General features: G+C 52.3%; 2 protein-coding genes across 4 annotated transcripts in view; both read left to right on the top strand.

Annotated features, from left to right (window-relative positions):
• Window positions 1–18303, top strand: part of LOC105469384 (TIMP metallopeptidase inhibitor 2) — a 72952-nt gene that overhangs the window by 16223 nt on the left and 38426 nt on the right. The window contains exon 1 of one of the 3 annotated variants that reach the window (XM_071081750.1): window positions 5467–5548. The exons of 1 other annotated variant lie outside the window; for it this stretch is intronic. In XM_071081750.1, coding sequence (XP_070937851.1) covers window positions 5482–5548 — 67 coding nt within the window. In that variant the 5' untranslated portion in view covers window positions 5467–5481. Of the gene's footprint in view, window positions 1–5466; window positions 5549–6753; window positions 6893–18303 lie in introns of those variants that run through there. One more of the 3 variants, XM_071081751.1, reaches the window with a different exon arrangement.
• LOC105469249 (CEP295 N-terminal like) overlaps window positions 6849–18303 on the top strand; it is a 30950-nt gene continuing 19495 nt past the window's right edge. Inside the window, 4 exon segments of the mRNA XM_024788931.2 lie at window positions 6849–6892; window positions 16254–16272; window positions 16274–16322; window positions 16325–18068. Coding sequence (XP_024644699.2) covers window positions 6849–6892; window positions 16254–16272; window positions 16274–16322; window positions 16325–18048 — 1836 coding nt within the window. The 3' untranslated portion in view covers window positions 18049–18068.

The raw sequence follows: 18303 nt of genomic DNA, 5'->3' as shown, positions 1-18303 counted from the left end.
TATCTTGCTTATCTTAGGGAAATGTTAGAAACACCTATATATACAGTAGCAGGGCTTGGTTAAATAAATCACAGCATCAGATGCTCTGCAGGCATCACATGGTATAGTATAGCTTTTCCTTCTTCTTTCTTTCTTTCTTTCTTTCTTTCTTTCTTTCTTTCTTTCTTCTTTCTTTCTTTCTTTCTTTCTTTCTTTCTTTCTTTCTTTCTTTCTTTCTTTCTTTCTTTCTTTCTTTCTTTCTTTTCTTTCTTCTTCTCTTCTTTCTTCTTTCTTTCTTTCTTTCTTTCTTTCTTTCTTTCTTTCTTTCTTCTTCTTTCTTCTTCTTTCTTTCTTTCTTTCTTTCTTTCTTTCTTTCTCTTCTTTCTTTCTTTCTTTCTTTCTTTCTTTCTTTCTTTCTTTCTTTCTTTCTTTCTTTCTTTCTTTCTTTCTTTTCTTTCTTTCTTTCTTTCTTTCTTTCTTCTTTCTTTCTTTCATTCTTCTTTTCTTTTCTTTCTTTTCTTTTCTTTTCTTTTCTTTTTTGAGACAGTGTCTCGCTTTGTCACCCAGGCTGGAGTGCAGTGGTGCGATCTCCACTCACTGCAACCTCTGCTCCCTGGGCTGAAGCAATCCTCCCACCTCAGCCTCCTGAGTAGCTGGGACCACAGACACACACCGCCTGGCTAAGTTTTTGTATTTTTAGTAGAGATGGGATCTCACCATGTTGTTCAGGCTGGTCTCAAACTCCTGAGCTCAAGCAATCCTCCCACCTTGGGCCTCCCAAAGTGCTTGGGACTACAGATGTGAGCCACTACACCTGGCCAGGATGTTTGGACACATGAGGAGACATTCGACTTTTTTTGGCAAGTGTGTATTTTCCAGTTGCTCTAGAATGAATGTGAATTCCCTGGGTGCACCTGTTTTACTGGGCTTCGCTATACTGTGCTCTGCAGATCCTGCAGTTTTATGAATTGAATATCGTGACCGGTTCAACTCTGAGTTGAGCGAGTCGTCGGGTGCCATTTTCTTCCCACAGCATGTGTTCACTTTGTGTGTTTGTGTCACATTTTAAATAACTCTTGCGCTATTTCAAGGTTTTTCATTATTATTATACCTGTTATGGTGATCTGTGATCAGTGGTCTTTGATGTTACTGTTCTACATTGTTCTGGGGCACCATGAACTGTGCCCACATGAGATGGCAAAGTTAATTGATCTGTGTTGTCTGTGTTCAGATGACTCCACCAACTGGCTGACTGGCGCCTTCTGGTCTCTCCTCCCTCTGCTCAGGCCTCCCTCTTTCCCGAGACACAACAATATTGGACTTAGACCAATTAATTACCCCCATAATGGGACTGGGCAATGGGGACTCATGCCTGTAATTCCAGCACTTTGGGAGGCTGAGGCAGGAGGATCACCTTGAGGCCAGGAGTTCGAGACCAGCCTGGGCAACATGACAAGACCCCATCTCCTCAAAAATTAAACAACTTAGCTGGGTGTGGTGGCACATGCCTGTAGTCCTAGCTACTCAGGAAGCTGAGGCGAGAGGATCACCGGAGCCTGAGAGTTCCAGGCTGCAGTGAGCCAAGATCACCACCATTGCATTCGAGCTTGAGAGACAGAGCAAGATGCCTCTCACTTTAAATCAAAAGCTAGGAATGATTAAGCTTAGGGAGGAAGGTTGAAAGCCAGGACAGGCTGAGAGCCAGGCCTCTTGTGCTAAACAGCCAAGTTGTGAGTGTGAAGGAAATTTTAAAATGCTACTCCCAGTGCACACAAGTAATAAGAAAGTGGAACAGCCAGCCAGACACAGTGTCTCACGCCTGTAATCCCCAGCACTTTGGGAGGCTGAGGCGGGAGGATCACCTGAGGTCAGGAGTTGGAGACCAGCCTGGCCAACATGGTGAAACCCCGCCTCCGCTAAAAATACAAAAATTAGCCAGGCGTGGTGGCGCATTCCTGTAATCCCAGCTACTCGGGAGGCTGAAGCACAAGAATTGCCTGAACCCGGGAGATGGAGGTTGCAGTGAGCTGAGATCGCACCACTGCATTCCAGCCTGGGCAACAGAGCGAGGACTCGTCTCAAAAAAAGAGAAAAAAAGAAATTGCTGCAGCCAACCCCACTCTTCAGGCAACCACCCACCCTGATCAGTCAGCAGCTATCAGGAGGCAAGAACCTCCACCGGCAAAAAGATTAGGACTCACTGAGGTCAAGATGATCGTTAGCATTTTCAAGCAGTAAAGTAGTTTTACTTTTATTTCTTCAAGTTTTAGGTTTTTCTTTTTTTTTTTTTTGAGACAGGACCTTGCTCTGTCACTCAAGCTGGAGTGCAGTTGCATGATCTTAGCTCACTGCAGCCTCGAACTTCTGGGCTTAAGCCATCCTCCTGCTTCAGCCTGCTGAGTAGCTGGGAGTGCAGGTACATACCACTATGCCTGGCTATTTTTAGTTTTTGTAGAGGTAGGATCTCACTGTGTTGCCTGGCTGTTCTCAAACTCCTGGGGTCAAGCCATCCACCTGCCTTGGCTTCCTAAAGTGCTGGGATGCCAGATGTGAGCCACTGCCCCTGGCCAATGTAAATTAAGGTGTATGCGTTGTTTGATAAGACAAAATGTTATTGCATACTTACTGGGCTACTGCTACAATGTAAACATAATGTTTATGTGCACTGGGAAACCAAAGAGAGTCATATGACTCACTTTATTGCAATATTCGCTTTATTGTGATTCTGCAGGAACTGAACCCACAATATATCTGAGGTCTGCCTGTACCTGTAATTTTTGAAAGTTAGCGTTTGCTAAAATGTGGGTCTAATTGCAGTCAACGATAGTATGGACCCAGACTCTCAAGGCTGAGTTGGCCTTAGGTCAATGGTGAATGCCATGCCAGAGAGACCATTTAGCAGCGCGGATTAATCCAGAGGATGGGACTGCCTTCTAGGGCTTGCCAAGGCAGCATCAGGAGAACCCGGGCTTGAGATAGATGTCCTCAGTCCAGAAAAGACCTGAAGAGCACTTGGGAGTCATGCCGGACATTCCGCAAGGGCCATCGAAGGCCCAGCCTGCCATCCTGTTGGGCCCCGTGCTATTTCCTCCTCACTAGAACCTTTCCCCTTGCTTTAGGGGGGCGTCAAGGCCACGCTGAGAGGATAAAAGATGTAGGGATCTTCTCCAAAGAAGAAGCATATAGAAGATTTTGTATCTATAGGGCCATATTAGGGTTTCCCAGAGAAACAGAACCAACAGGCTCCATCCAGCTGTGTTAGATGGGATTTATGTGGGGATTGGCTCATGCATGTATGAAGGCTGGGAGGTCCTGTAATCCGTTGTCTGCAAGCTGGAGCAGCAGGGTCACTGGTGCTGTAATGCAAAAGCCTGAGAAGCGGGGCAGCCACTGGGGTAAGTCCTAGAGCCCAAAGTCCTGAGGCCCAGGATCTCTGAGGTCCAAGGCAGAAGATGGAAGTCCCAGCTCTCTCTTTTTTTTTTTTTTTTTGAGACGGAGTCTCACTTTGTTGCCCAGGCTGGAGTTCAGTGGTATGATTTCAGCTCACTGCAACCTCTGCCTTGCTGGTGCAAGTGATTCTCCTGCCTTAGCCTCCTGAGTAGCTGGGACTACAGGTGTGCGCCACCACGCCCGGGTCATTTTTGTATTTTTAGTAGAGATGGGGTTTCACCATGTTGGCCAGGCTGGTCTCGAACTCCTGACCTCGGGTGATCCGCCCATCTCAGCTTCCCAAAGGGCTGGGATTACAGGCGTGAGCCACTGCGCCTGACCTGGATGTCCCAGCTCTTGCAGAGAGAGGATTTGCCTGCCTCTGTCTCTGCCTTTTTGTTCTGTCGGGGCTTTCTACAGATTGAATGGTGGTGCCCACCCTGGCGAGGAGGGATCTTCTTACTCAGTCCCCCGGTTCAGATGCTGGTCTCTTCCCAGGACACCCTCCTAGACCCACCCAGAAATCATGTTTTCCCAGCTATCTGAGCATCCCTTAGCCCATCAAGCTGACATAAAATTAATCCTCAAGGGCTGAGAAGATGGACTCCAAAAATGGTTGGGGGCAGGGGTGCGGCGGTGGACTGTGGTTGAGAACATACCTGTGGGGAGAATGCTTCCCTTCCCTGAGTCAGGGACCAGATGACCTTTCCAGGATCCTTCCAACCCAGGACAAACGGCTTTGTCTCAGGTTCATCTCTCCTGAGAACTCATCCCCCCCGAGATTTAGACGCCTCAGCCAAATTCCTGCTGTTTACCTTCTTCTCTCAAGAAACAACACCCTGAGGATTGTTGCTTTCACTTCTTCGGACCCAAATCATGATTCCCCAGCCACATTTCTCAGTTGTCGAATTTGTGGAGGATGCTAGAAGCTTCTAGTGAGTTGCTTACAGATGATCCAACTGGTGGCTTACTAAAACATATCTTGGGCTGGGTGCAGTGGCTCACACCTGTAATCCTAGCACTTTGGGAGGTTGAGGCAGGGGAATCACTTGAGGTCAGGAGTTCAAGACCAGCCTAGCCAACATGGTAAAACCCCATCTCTGCTAAAAAAAAATATATATATATATATATATTTATTTATATGCATATATGTATGTATGTGTGTATATATATGTGTGTGTGTATATATATAAATTAGCTGGGCATGGTGGCACGCACCTGTAGTCCCAGCTACTCAGAAGGCTGAGGCACTAGAATTACCTGAACCCGGGAGGCAGAGGTTGCAGTGAGCCGAGATTGTGCCACTGTAATCCAGCCTGGGCAACAGAGCAAGACTGTCTAAAAAACAAACAAAAAACATATCTTGACAATGCCAGTCATCACTTTCCCACAAACATTAAGATTCCAGGCACTCAGACTAGGTCGGAGTCCTCAACTCTAGCAGCTACTCCTGCTTCCTGGAGACCACCCCCCGCCCCGGCCAGACTCCTCCAGTGCCCCATGTTCATCCCCAGCCTCCCCCTGCCAGCTTCCTCGCCCATCCTTCTGATCACACAGTCTGTGGGGAACTAGCCCTAAAAGCGAGGCCCAGTATGTGTGGCTTCTCCTCCTGTGTGGGCAGGTGGTTGATGGGATTCTTTCTTCCCCCGCCTCCAGTGGGTTTCAGCTTAACGATGGCTGTTCAGAAGCGTGAACAGATGCTGTCCCTACAGGAGAAGGGATGGCAAGTGTTGTCAGGAACCTGACCTTGAAGTGTACCTCTTAATGGCCTGACAGCTCAGAGAGAATGACATCCCAGGGAGGTCTCCATGCTGCCGGCTGGGGACAGGAAGATGTCCTCTGCCTGGTGTGGCCACGAGCATTTGTACATTGCACTGTCCTTGTTCACCCACACCTCCTTAAACAGGCACCTTCAGATGTCCCTGTGGCTCCCGGCTGCTTGAGCCGAATCTTTGTGATTGATCCCCTGACCTACACGCTTGCCCTCTGGCTCGCTCGCAGCTGTCCCTGACCTCACCCCTGCCATGATGTCACAGCTTAACAGCTCTGCTGTTCCCATGGCAACAGCCTGCTATGGGTAGCCAGCCAGGACAGAGGCCGGGCTGCAGTGGAGGCGGGGAAGCAATTCCAGCCACCTTTGGTCAGTGGGCCCTTGAGACCACCGGTGGGGGGGGTCCAGGCTCTCTATGTCTGCTCCCGTCTGTGGTGAGGGTGGGGCTCTTTCCATGCCCAACTGTTCAGTGAGGCTCCCAAGAGGGCCTCGGAGAGTGGGCCAAGGAGGGGCTCCAAGCCATGTGTTCATAAGACCCGTGGCAAAGTCCTTGCACCGCAGGGTTCCCCACAGGCAGTTTGATTGGGAGGAGGGTGAGGGAAGCTGGTGGGACTGGGTTGGAGATGAATATGGTTATTGGAGGAGTTGTGGGGGGCGGTCTTCAGGAAGCAGGAACAGCTGCTGGGGTTGGGGACCCCTGACCTAGGCTGGGTGCTTGGGATCTTGAGGTTTGCAGGGAAGTGGTAATTGACGCTTCGAGGTATGTTTAATGAGCCACCAGTTGCATCAGCTGTAAGCCCCCCACGTGGGGAGCTGGCGCCTCAGCCGGGAGTTGGAGGTCAGTCTGCCTCAGTGTCTGTCTCTGTGAAGCTGGTCGAGGGGAGGCCTGAGCCCGAGCTTGTCCTCAGAGGCCGCCTGCCCAACCATCTCTGCCCTGGAGAGCTGACCCAGCCCGGGGGATGGGTACACACAGATTCATGAGCTGCGGCCCCAGTATTCGGGTGAAAAAGCCCGCTGTGGGCCTAGCCGGGACTCATTCTAACATGACCCACCCCCGCCCCAGGTGATGCTAACACGGCCAGTCCAAAACCCAGTGCAGGCTGGGCGTGGTGGCTCATGCCTGGAATCCCAACACTTTGGGAGATTGAGGCGGGTGGATCACCTGAGGTCAGGAGTTTGAAACCAGCCTGACCAATATGGTGAAACCCCGTCTCTACTAAAAATACAAAAATTAGCTGGGTGTGGTGGCGTGCGGGTGTAGTCCCAGCTACTCGGCAAGGCTGAGACAGAAGAATTGCTTGAACCCGGAAGGTGGAGGTTGCAGTAAGCTGAGATCGCACTCCAGCCTGGGCAACATAGTGAAACCAAAACCCAGTACAGTGGCTTGGGACCCCCGTCCCCTCGCCGCCACCAGAACTTAGCTAAGAGTTGGGGAGAAGAGGGTGAAAACCAAGGCTCTGGCAGCACACAGGGTGTCATGGAGGGTATTTTTAGAGGCTAGAACTCAGAGAAACAGAGTTAAAAATGTTTCTCATGTTTGTTTTATCTGGGCTTGGCTTGGATGCCTCCAGTGATGGGCGTCTCACTACCTACCAAGTCAGCCCAATGATTTCAAGACAACCTTGGAGACAGTGCTTCCTGCCCCCCTGCCAGCTTCTGCTTCTCTGTAATGTGTTTTGGGTGGTCTAGCTTAGTCATCTGGAGACACACACAGTAAGTACCACCCCTCTTCCCCAAGCATTTCAGGTGCCTCTCGTGGTGACAAGCGCTGGCATCTCTAGATGGGTGCTGCTGTCGTTATCATCCCCATCCTGAAGAGCAAACTGAGGCACCCAGAGTGAAGCAGCTTGGCCTAGGTCACGCAGTTAGTACCCTTAAGCACCATACTCTGCCATTCTACATTTTTCTATCCTTTGCAAACACCCCTGCCCCACATCACCTCCTTTGGTTTTTCTTCCTAGGACCTGTTTATTTCATTCTCCTCCTGAACTCCAAGCCTGCGGCCTCTTCTCCCCGTCCTTACCGCCCTCCCCCTCTCCCGAGAGCTGTCCAGGAAGACACACCTCTCCCTCATTCAGATTTGCTCCTTGTTCTTCAACCTGTGCATCTCCTTTAGGCCTTGAACATGTCTTCATAGGTTTATTCCTGATTATTTCATCACGGTTTTATTGATTTTGAGACTTTATCCCATGACATGATCAAATTGGCCGTTTCTAGAGCACAGGCACTTCATAGCTGTTTACGGTCATTTAGCTCCACATCTGCCCGTCGGTTCCTCGAGCGTGTAATCCAGCACCACGTGGCTATCTACGCTGAGCTCTGGGCATTTCCTGAGCCTTCCCAGGAGCCAGACTCCGTTCTCGGCGCTTCACACGGGCCGTCTCGTCTGGTGCTGTGGCATCCTGTAGGGTGGGAACAGGCAGTGCCCGTGGATGTGGCGTTGTGCCCGCCGGCATCCTGGGCACCACAGCGTGCCGCTTTCCCACTGCATTCTAGCACGGCCAGGTGAGGTCTGGCCAGCTGGGCTGCACCATTCGTTTGTGTGTTAGAGGCATTTCTGTTCCTGCAGGGGACAGTCACGTTGGCCCTTCTGGTGACCCAGCGTCTTTTGTCCCATGTGCTGCTCCATACACCCCCTCTGTACCTGCATTGTTGGATTTAGGGACCTACATATAAGTTTTAGATGTGTTCCCATTCCCTTTTATTGTGTAAGATTCAGCCAGGTGTGCAAGCTGGTAAAACCTAGGCTAGAGTCTAACAACAATTTTCCACCCTCCCCATGGGTCATCTGTATCTGGTGTTGAATTGATAAGGTCAGGTGTGCAAGCTCAGGCCGTGGTCCTGTGGAAGAGCCCACCACCACCTCGGACTGTTACTTACTTTATTAAAAAACACATTTTTTTTTTTTTTTTTTTTGAAGCTGAGTCTTGCTTTGTTGCCCAGGCTAGAGTACAGTGGCACAATCTTGCCTCACTGCAACCTCTGCCTCTTGGGTTCAAGCTATTCTCCTGCCTCAGCCTCCCAAGTAGCTGGGATTACAGGCATACACCACCATGCCTGGCTAATTTTTTGTATTTAGTGGAGACGAGGTTTCACCATGTCGGTCAGGCTGGTCTTGAACTCGTGTCCTCAGGTGATCCGCCCACCTCAGCCTCCCAAGGTGCTGGGATTACAGACATGAGCCACCACACCCGGCCAAAAAAGCACAATTTTAATAGGCTTGTTTGTGTGGCTGCTGTCAGACACACAGTTACGACCAGGGAGGGGAGGACACAGGAAGCTCTAAAAAGGTGACTTAAAAAACCCAAATTGTGTTCCAGGGTCACATAGTTTATGGGACCTCTGTTCTCTACATTTTAAAAGCCCTCAAGGGATTTCCTATGTTATCATTCCAAAGGCAATCCAAAGTTTCCCCCAAAGAAGGTCAAATTACATATTCTACGTAGGCTCCGTAGACAGAGAAATGTCTAACTTTCCATATGAAAGGGTAAGCTCTAATTATATGGAAATGTTCTCTCTTTGGCCGATGCCAGCTCATGGGAGCCCTTCTATAGCTATTTTTATGTTTCCAAGACAAAGCGCTCGACTGTGTGTCCCGGGTGCTGGGCTTCTGGAGAAAGGGAAGAGCGTTCTCTTTGTTCCCTTGGAGGGTTGGGGTGTCCTGGGGGAGTGGGAACAAGGCCTGGGCTGGGGACATGTGGGTAGGATGGGGAAGGGGGTGTGTCCGTGTCACGAGGAACCCGCATGAGCACGGTCCAGGCGCTGCTGGGTGTGGGGCGTTTGGGGATGGCCAGGAGCCCTGCCGGCCCTGCCTGGTGTGCGGCGCTGCAGGCTGGGGCGGGTCCCAGGGGAGTCAGGGCGAGCTGCTTGACCGTTCTCAAGCCTCTAGGCCCAGAGATTGCCAGGCTTTGGCAGGGCAGCTGGTGAACTGGCCGCATTCCTGGGCCCCTTCCGCAGGGGCTGGGATAGGGTCTGTCAGGGGCGAGGCCCAGGAATCTACCCCTTCACTAGTAGCTCAGCTGATTGTGATGCACGTGGCTGCGGATTGCACTCAGACTTGCTGGTGTGGACAGCAGGGAATCACACAAGGGCTGCTGAAATGTAACCAGGCCGCTCAGACAGCGCTGGGCTGCAGTGCAGGAGAGGACGGGGTACAGGCCTGGGGGTCGGGGCAGAGAGGCTGACTGGGGAGGCTTTTAAGGGCCTCAGGTGAGAGATGATCAGGGCTGAGCTGCTGGCAGGGGAGGAAGGCAGAGCAAGATGCAGCATCCTGGAAAAGATGGTTTGCCGGGGCCACAGTACTCCAAGTGTGGTCCCCCAGACAGCACAGACAGCAGCAGCAGCATCCCTGGGAGCACTTTAGAGATGCAGAGTCTGGCGGGGCGCAGGGGCTCACGCCTGGAATCCTGGCACTTTAGAGATGCAGTGTCTCGCGGGCGCAGGGGCTCACGCCTGGAATCCCAGCACTTTGGGAGGCCAAGTGGGTGGATCACTTGAGGTCAGGAGTTTGAGACCAGTGTGGCCAGCCTGGTGAAACCCCATCTCTACTAAAAATACAAAAGTTAGCCAGGCATGGTGGCGCGTGCCTGTAATCCCAGCTACTCGGGAGGCTGAGGCAAGAGAACTGCATGAACCCAGGAGGTGGAGGTTGCAGTGAGCTGAGATTGCACCACTGCACTCCAGCCTGGGCAACAGAGCAAGACTCTGTCTCAAAAAAAAAAAAAAAAAAAAACAAAAACAAAAAAAGAAGAAGAAATGCAGAGTCTTGGGCCCAGACTATTGAATCAGAGCCTGACTTTTAACAAGACTCAAGCAGCACCATGGCCGGGGCTCAGCCTTCTGTGCATGTTGAGCAATCAGGTACTCGAGCAGAAAGATGGGGATGGTCAACGTGATGAACTCAGAGGCACCAACCATGGTGTCCTGGGTCAATGCACACAGAATGCACGCAGGCCCCTTGCAGGCCTTCCCACCCATCAGAAGCTCAGTACACCTGCCAGAGTCCCAGGAGGGCCAGGGAGGTCACAGGTCGTGTGAGGCCAAGCACAGTCTGAGCAGAGTCTCCTTGTGCTGTGGAAGTGGTTTCCAGCTCTGACCTCCCTGGGCGGCAGGCTAGGAGACTGGATCAGGGGCCTGCCTGCTCGGCCTGGAATCCCTGTTGCCCTGATTATGAGCTGTGTGGCCTTAGGCAAGTTACTTAACCTCTCTGAGTCTCAATTTCCCTGTCAGATTGTGCGGATAGGAACAGGCCTCACCGCCTATGGTGAGGTGGTGAGATGGCGAGAGATGTGTGTGAAATGCCGGAAGAGTACGAAACCCTGTGGGTCTGCGTGTTGATCAGCGTGATGTCTGGATTCAAACCCAGCTCCTCCGTGTAAGCTGGGAAAGTTATTCAGCCACTCTGAGCTTTTGTTTCTTTTTGTGGGCTCAGAGGGGAAAGCAAGGAGAGCGGGGGGTGGCAGGGACAAGGTTTCATCTGATGGTATCATGGGGGAAGTCACTTCCTGAATGATGGAGCTGTTTGTCAGTTTCTGGAGTTTATCCCAAAGATCTCTGCCCAGATGTTTTAAGTTTGTACCCATTTCCGTGTCTCCAGGAAAACTGACACAGCAGCCCCACTGGCTCCTGTTTTCACACTCACGCCCCGGATCATTTTGTGGTGACTCTAGCCAAGAGTATGGCCTGTGTCGTGTCTGTTACAGGCCGAGGTGGGAAGAAAAGGTCGTCCTTGCATCTGGAGGGGTCAGTTCATGCCTTGAGGAGGAGAGAGGCACTCTGAGTCCTGCCATTGTCCTCAGCGACGGCCAGGCTTGCCGTTGTCCCCTATGTCTGTTGGGGCGCCTTCTCCTGGGGATGTGATGTCTGCGTTGATTTTGGGGTGTCCAAGTGTACCAGGCTAGTATCCCATTGAGAGTCACCCACCATGGGCGGATTCACCCATTCCCGTCATGGTGCCTGGGGCTCCAGCAGCCTCATCACAACACAGCCTGGTAGTTGGAGGGCCTGAGCCTTTGCCATGACTGCCCCTGCTTAGCCGCAGGACTGCGCACCTGTCGGGGACTGGGGTGGGCAGGCCATTCTCTCACAGGCCCACCCCAAGGCTCCAGATGGGCATGTGCATTGTTCAAACACCGTCACACCTTGAGGGTGTGAGGGGGCAGCGTGAGGCAGACGAGAGAGGCGGAGGTCTCACAGTGAACCACAGGACGTGCTATCCTGCAGCTGGGACGCAGGCCTGTCTGACCGTGGAGCCCCCATTCTGGGGGCCTCACACTCCCTACGACTGTGATGCTCGTCCCCCACTCTGCCCTGATGCCACAGGAGTGCACGGCAGGCCTGGAGTCGCCTTCGGAGGGGGGTGAGAAGGCCATCGGGGGGCAGGGGGTGCTACCTGGGTAGAGGGTCCCTGGGTGAGGACCGCCTCGGCTGGAAAGCTGTCTGAGCGTCCGCCCAGGGAAAGGTGAGCTGCTTGGACGTCATTCTCAAGCTGTAGGCCAGAGGTTGCCTGACTTTGGTGAGAATCGCTGGGAATCTGGTGGCTGAGCACATTCCTGGGCCCAGGTGCTGGGATTGGATCAGTCTGGGGTGGAGCTGCCATGGACTGGCTCCTGCAGAGAGCAAGAGAGGAGAATGGGCCCAGTGTCCACTCCACTCTGTGGGAGGCCGTGGTGCCGTCCGGAGGCCAGATTGGTGTCCACTCGCCTTCCTGTCTGCTACTCCGAGCGCGGCTTCTGTGGAGCGGGGATCTGTGGTTTCCCCGCGTGGTTGAAGGCAGCCAGCGGAAGGCAGGCTTGTCAGCTCTGGGGGGCAGGACCTGAGGGCATTGGGGGAGTAGAAAACCCCAAAGCAGCCCAAGATGCTCAGAACACTTGGAGGATGTGGAGGACAGAGGCGTACCAGGACCCCTGCCCCTTCCAGAATATTCTAAGCAACCAGAGAGGGCAGGTGCCTCTGGGAGGGGAGCTGTAGCGAGGGCCTTGATTGGAACCATGGCTCTCTTCCTTGGCAAGTATCCTGCCAAGGGCACCCGACGTCCTGTCTGGCAGGGCTGGAGAGACTCTGGGCTGCCTGGAGTTCAGGCCGGGCATCACAGGCAGAGGCAGGCGTCCCAGCAGGCTGTGTAACAGGTGAACAGCTGTTTCTCCTTGGTCATCTTGGGCTCAACTAACACTCAGTTACCATCCCTGCCAGCGCCTGCACGAGTCCACGTGAGACCCTGCCCTCTGCCTCAAGTTAGGGAGTGGGGAGGGTCTCAGAGGGGAGAGCAAGGAGAGCTGGGGCAGCAGGGACGAGGTTGCATCTGATGGTGTCAGAGTGGGGATCAATTCCTGAATGATGGAGCTGGCTGCAATTTTCTGGACTTATCCCAAAGATCTCTGCCCAGATGTGTTAAGTTTTTACCCGTTTGCGTGTCTCCAGGAAAACTGACGTTGCTTCATTGGGATGCCTGTGCCAGTGGGGCTGGCACAGGGTGCACTGAGGTCATTGAATGGGCTGGGGGCACTTCCAGAGCAGGGGAGACTTGTCCAGGTTTTACTAATTGTTGTTGGTTGACAAGGAGTGTAAGCCAATGGCTCTTGGCACAGAAATAGACTGTGAAGCTCGGGGCCTCCAGGCGCCTTCCGAGGCACACAGAGGGACATTCACCTGCCCTGACCTCACTCCACCTAATCGGACATCCCCATGGCTGTTCCTGGTGGTCTTTGGTGTCTGAGGCCGGCTCCTCCGTGTGAGCTGGGAAAGTTATTCAACCTCTCCAAGCTTTGGTTTCTTTTTGTGGACTCAGGCCTTCTCTTGCTTATAGACCTAGGACTGGAATCTCTGGGTCATAGGCTAAGTCTGTGTTTCCCTTTTTAAGAAACTGCCAGACTGTTTTCCAAAATGGCTGCACCATTTTCCATTCCCACCAGCAGTGTGCACAGGGCTCCAGTTCCTCCCCCTCCTTCCTCACCCACAGTTGCTGTTGTCTGTCTTTTTGACGATCGCCGTTGGAGTGGACGTGAGGTGGCAGGACACTGCAAGGTCAGCATGCATTTCCCTAAAGACCGCTGCCGTTGAACATCTTTTATGTGCTGTATTAGCCATACATCTGTGTTCTTTGGTGAAATATCTATTTAAATCCGTTGCTGATTTTTATTTTTATTTATTTTTGAGACAGAGTCTCACTCTGTCGTCCAGGCTGGAGTGCAATGGTGCGATCTCAGCTCGTTGCAACCTCTGCCTCCCGGATTCAAGCAATTCTCCTGCCTTAGCTTCCCGAGTAGCTGGGATTATAGGTGCACGCCACCACACCCGGCTAATTTTTGTATTTTTAGTAGAGACGGGGTTTCACCATGTTGGTTAGGCTGGTTTCGAACTCCTGACCTCAAGTGATCCGCCCGCCTCAGCCTCCCAGTGTGCTGGGATTACAGGTGTGAGCTGCCACACCTGGCCTTCTTTTGCTGATTTTCAAATGGGATTATTTGCCATCTTACTGGGTAGTAAGAGTTGTTTATATGTTCTGGATTCAAGTCTTCTGTTGGATATATGATTTGCAAATATTTCCTTCCAGTCCGTACTTTGTATTTTCACTTCACTTTTGGTATCTTTTGAAACACAAAGGTTTTATTTTATTATTTTTTATTTTGATGATGTTCAGCTTATCAGTTTCTTCTTTTATTGGTTGTGCTTTTGGTCTTGTATCCAAGAAATCTTTGCCTAACTCAAGGTCATGAATATACATCTACGTTTTCTTCTAAGCGTTTATAGTTGTAGATGTTACATGAAGGCTATAATCCATTGTGAGTTACTTTTTGTATATAGGGTGAGATAAGGCTGTGAATTCCCATTTTTTGCCTGTGGATATCCAACTATGCCAGCATCATTTGTTGTAAAACAAAAACCCATTCTTTCTCCACATTAAATTGCCATGGCACCTGTGTCAAAAATCTCAATCATTGCATTTAAGGGCCCAGCTTTCTCTCTCCCTCTCTCTCTTGATCATCATGGTGGTTGGCAGACTGGCTCAATATCATATTAACCACTATTCTAAATGTGTGATCTGATTTACCAAGAGGTGCAAGGACCTCCCACTAGAAGACTTAAGTCAAAGCCCGCTGCAATGTGACCACCTGAGGTTGGTCAAAGGTGTTGGGGTTCGTCCGAGCAGCAGAGGGCCTGTCTCTGCCACTTACCAGCTGTGTGATCTGAGTTAAGCATCTTCATCTCTGCCTGCCTCAGTTTCCCTGTCTGTAAACCGGGGGGGGGGGGCGGTAGGAGCTTCATATCTCAAAGGATTACTGTAAAAAAGATGAACAGATACACGGCAAGTGCTCAGAGGGGAGCCTGCACGGTTAATGTTAGCTGTAATACAGATGCAGTATTTTCTGCAACTACGTTTGACTCCAAATGCTTAGCCTGGTTCCACATAGACTAAGATGAAAGAAGGGAAGGGGCAGTGGAGGGGGACTCCATATCGACTGTGACTGTCCCTTAGCCGTTCCTGCAGCTCACAGATCTGGCTGTTTCTGGCATCACCTGCCTGGGGCAACAGACGCAATCCCATACTCTTTATGTAAATGTCCCTCCTTTCCTAGGAAGGCCTGACAAAGCATGGGTCCCTTCCTGATGCCAAAGAGAACTGGAAGAGTCCTTCTCTGATCATTATAAAAGGAAAGAGCTGGGAATCATGAAAACAGAGCTAACACCAGCTTTTCCTCCTCTCTGTTTGGTTTCTACTGGATTCAAGTATCAGACATGCATGCACACATACATACCTGCATGCCCCACACGGACACATACACATACACACACTGACACGCACACATACACATACCTGCACACCCCCCTGTACACACAGTTGTGCAGATATGATCACAGAAACATAAACAGATATGCACATGCACACACCCCTGCACACACACCCTTGCACACACACCCCTGCATACACATGCACACACATCCCTACACACCCCTGCACACACACACTTCTACACACACATCCCTGCACACACACCCCTGCACACACATGCATGGAGACACACCCCTGCACATCCCTGCACACACACCCCTGCACACACACCCGTGCACACACATACTTCACACACATGCACACGCACATACACCCCTGCACACACATGCACACACACCCCTGTACATACATGCACACACATCCTTGCACACACCCCTGCACACACATCCCTGCACACACACACTCCTGCACACACGCATTCCTCCACACACCCCTGCTCACACACCCTTACACACACACACTTCCACACACACATGCACACACACCCCTGCACACACATGCACACACATCCTTGCACACACACCTGCACATCCCTGAACACACACCCCTGCGCACACATCCCTGCACACACACCCCTGCACACACATTGCATGCACACACACCCACACATACCCCTGCACATGCATGCACACACGCTCACACACACCCCTGCACATGCATGCACACACACGCAGCCCTGCACACATACATGCTTGGCAGGCTCCTCCCTCCTCCATCTCTTCCTCCTTTCCTTTATGAGCAGTTCTCCCTCCAGAGGCCCAGACTTCCTCTTTCACATCCACCTGCTCTTCTGAATATTTGTTTCCAAGGGCTGCCCTTTGCACCCCTTCACCCCTACCTGAATCCTAACACTTGCCCCTTAGGGTGGGATTCTCCATCTTGGCACTGCTGACCTCTCTGGCTGGGTTATTCCCTGTCTTGGGCAGCCCTCCTGTGCAGTGTGGGGTGTTTAGCAGCCTCCCTCGCCTCCACTCAACTGCAGGCCAGGAGCACCTCCTCCCTGCATTTGTGACAATAGAAAATGTCTCCAGACATTGCCGATGTCCCCTGGGAAACAAAACCATACTCTGTTCAAAACAGCTGCCCTGCAGGCTCTTGTCAAAAGTGTGCAGGACAGAAATTGGGAGGCTGAGAGTGGGCCCTGGCGGGCACGGGTCAGGAGAACTCGGAGGGGCACATTTTGCAGCCTGTTCCCACAGTGAGAATCCCGTGTGCTTGTCTCCAGGGCTTTGCTCACTCTCCTGGGAGCTCCGGAAAGCTGCACTTGTGCTCCCTTCCTCGTAGGTTTGCTGTGCAACAGTCGTGGCTTCTGTGGCTCCTCAGGCCCGGGGGCGCCCCTTGAACCCTCCACTCTTGCTCCAAGCACCTTCCCTGGGAAGCTGCATCTGCCGGGTTCGCAGACAGGAACAGAAACATGGACGGAGCCACGTGGCCGAGCCTCTGTCCTGATAACGAAGCTCCGCTTTGGAGGAAAAAGCACAAATCGCTACAAGCCCGGGGCACAGGCGACCTCGCTCTGCAGAGAAGAGCGGATGCCAAGCTGTGGAAAAGCTACCAGCTCCAGCGCTTGGCTGAGGAGTTGGGGAGAGGGTGTCGGGAGGTGCGGTACCTGCACGTCGGAGGCCTGGACCGACTGCAGTCAGCACGTCTGTTAGGCTGGGGAGGAGGACGGGCCAGGGAAAATGAGCCCGCCTCAGAGGGGCCCGTCCAGCGGAGATCAGCCAGGCCCCCAAGGGCCAAGGAGAAGCACAGAGCGGCCCCTAGTGAAGAGAGGAGTTGCAGGGAAGAGTTGGGCCAGCAACACCCCAGGCACTCCAGGCCCCGGAAGACAGCAGCGAGCCCAGAGAAACCACAGACTACAAAAGCCATGGGTCAGACGAATTCTCACCTGGCCCTGCCTGAGAAGAGAAAGGGAAGGCGAGAACCTTCGACCAAGTCCGGGGGTGGCCGCGGTGCCATCCACCCTCAGAGGAGCAGGGGGCCGGACCTAAAAAGGCCAGACCCACTCGTGGCTGCTGTGGGAGAAATCAGGCGTGTGGAGGGAAAAGAGAAAGGAACAGCTCAGGCGGGGAGGAGGCCACTGGGACAGGGGGCAGTTTGCTTTGTTCCAGCCCTGACCAGTCGCTCTCGGGGACAGAGTCCAGAGGGGAAGCTGAGAGACCTCGGGCAGCTGTGGCCAGCTGGTGCCAGCCACAGAAGGGAAGCTGTGTCCCCAGCATCTCAGTGCACGCTCCGGGAGAAGAACAAGTGGCAGAAAGAGCTGGAGTTGGCCTTTGAAGAGTTGTTTAACATAAACAGAAAGCTGAAAAAACACCTGCGCTTGTACCTGGCACTGAAGCCCAGGATGGACCAGAGCCCCGGGGAAGAGCATGCCTTCTCAGAGATGCAAGAATGTGGCGCTGAGACCCCAAGAGGGAAGAAAACAGCAGACGCAGAGATGCTGCCCGCCGGGGAACCCAGGAGCCTAGCAGAGGAGGTGGAGCAGCAGGCAGCGTCCAAGACCAACTTGAAAACGTTAATGGGCAAGGTCAAGCCCACGTTTAGAAATGGAAGTCAAACATTGTCTCCTGAGGCAGGTATATTTATCAGTGAAGGGGACTCATTATTGTATAGCACTGAATCTGGACAAGAGACCCCCAAACTGGGCACGCTGGCAGAGGGCTCCCTTCAGCTCCACCTTCAAGACCAGACAGACAGAGCGGGTTCAACGGCATCCAGGCAAAGGCAGAAAGCAGAGATGGAGCAGAGAAGACAAAAACAACTGGAATCGCTTGAACGAACGGAACACCCAGATATGAGCTTGGAAATCCACTACAAGGCTGAGTTAGAAAAAGAGAGGAGGGAGCAAAGAAGGGCTCGACTGGCGCATCTGAAGTCCTCCTCCACAAGAGCCCGGGAAAGGGAGAGAGGATCTGAGCTCAGCACCAATTCCCCATCAGGCACCAGCCTCGCCGACGACGACTGGCACAGTCAGATGATCCGAGACCAGCAGCAGCAGATTTTAGAGCAAAACAAGTTGCACAAGCAGTTTCTTGAAGAAGCCAGGAAACGCTTGCAAGAGTTCCAGAACATATGCTAAACGCGAGAGGCCCACCCGGGGTAAATACATCATTGATAATGGTGATGCCAGAGCTGATACCCGAGTCTCTAAGATCTGTGTTTGCGTCATTGCCTCAGAGACTATTAGGCCTCTTTAAAATGGGCAGTCTGGGGCCAGTGCAGTGGCTCACACCTGTAATTCCAGCAGTTTGGGAGGCTGAAGTGGGCAGATCACCTGAGGTCAGGAGTTCGAGACCAGTCTGGCTGACATGGCGAAACCCCGTCTCTACTAAAA

The sequence above is a fragment of the Macaca nemestrina genome, chromosome 17 (genome assembly GCF_043159975.1).
Source record: "Macaca nemestrina isolate mMacNem1 chromosome 17, mMacNem.hap1, whole genome shotgun sequence".
NCBI lineage: Eukaryota > Metazoa > Chordata > Mammalia > Primates > Cercopithecidae > Macaca > Macaca nemestrina.
The sequence above is the reverse complement of the archived record's forward strand: the minus strand, read 5'-3'. Positions and strand labels throughout refer to the sequence as shown.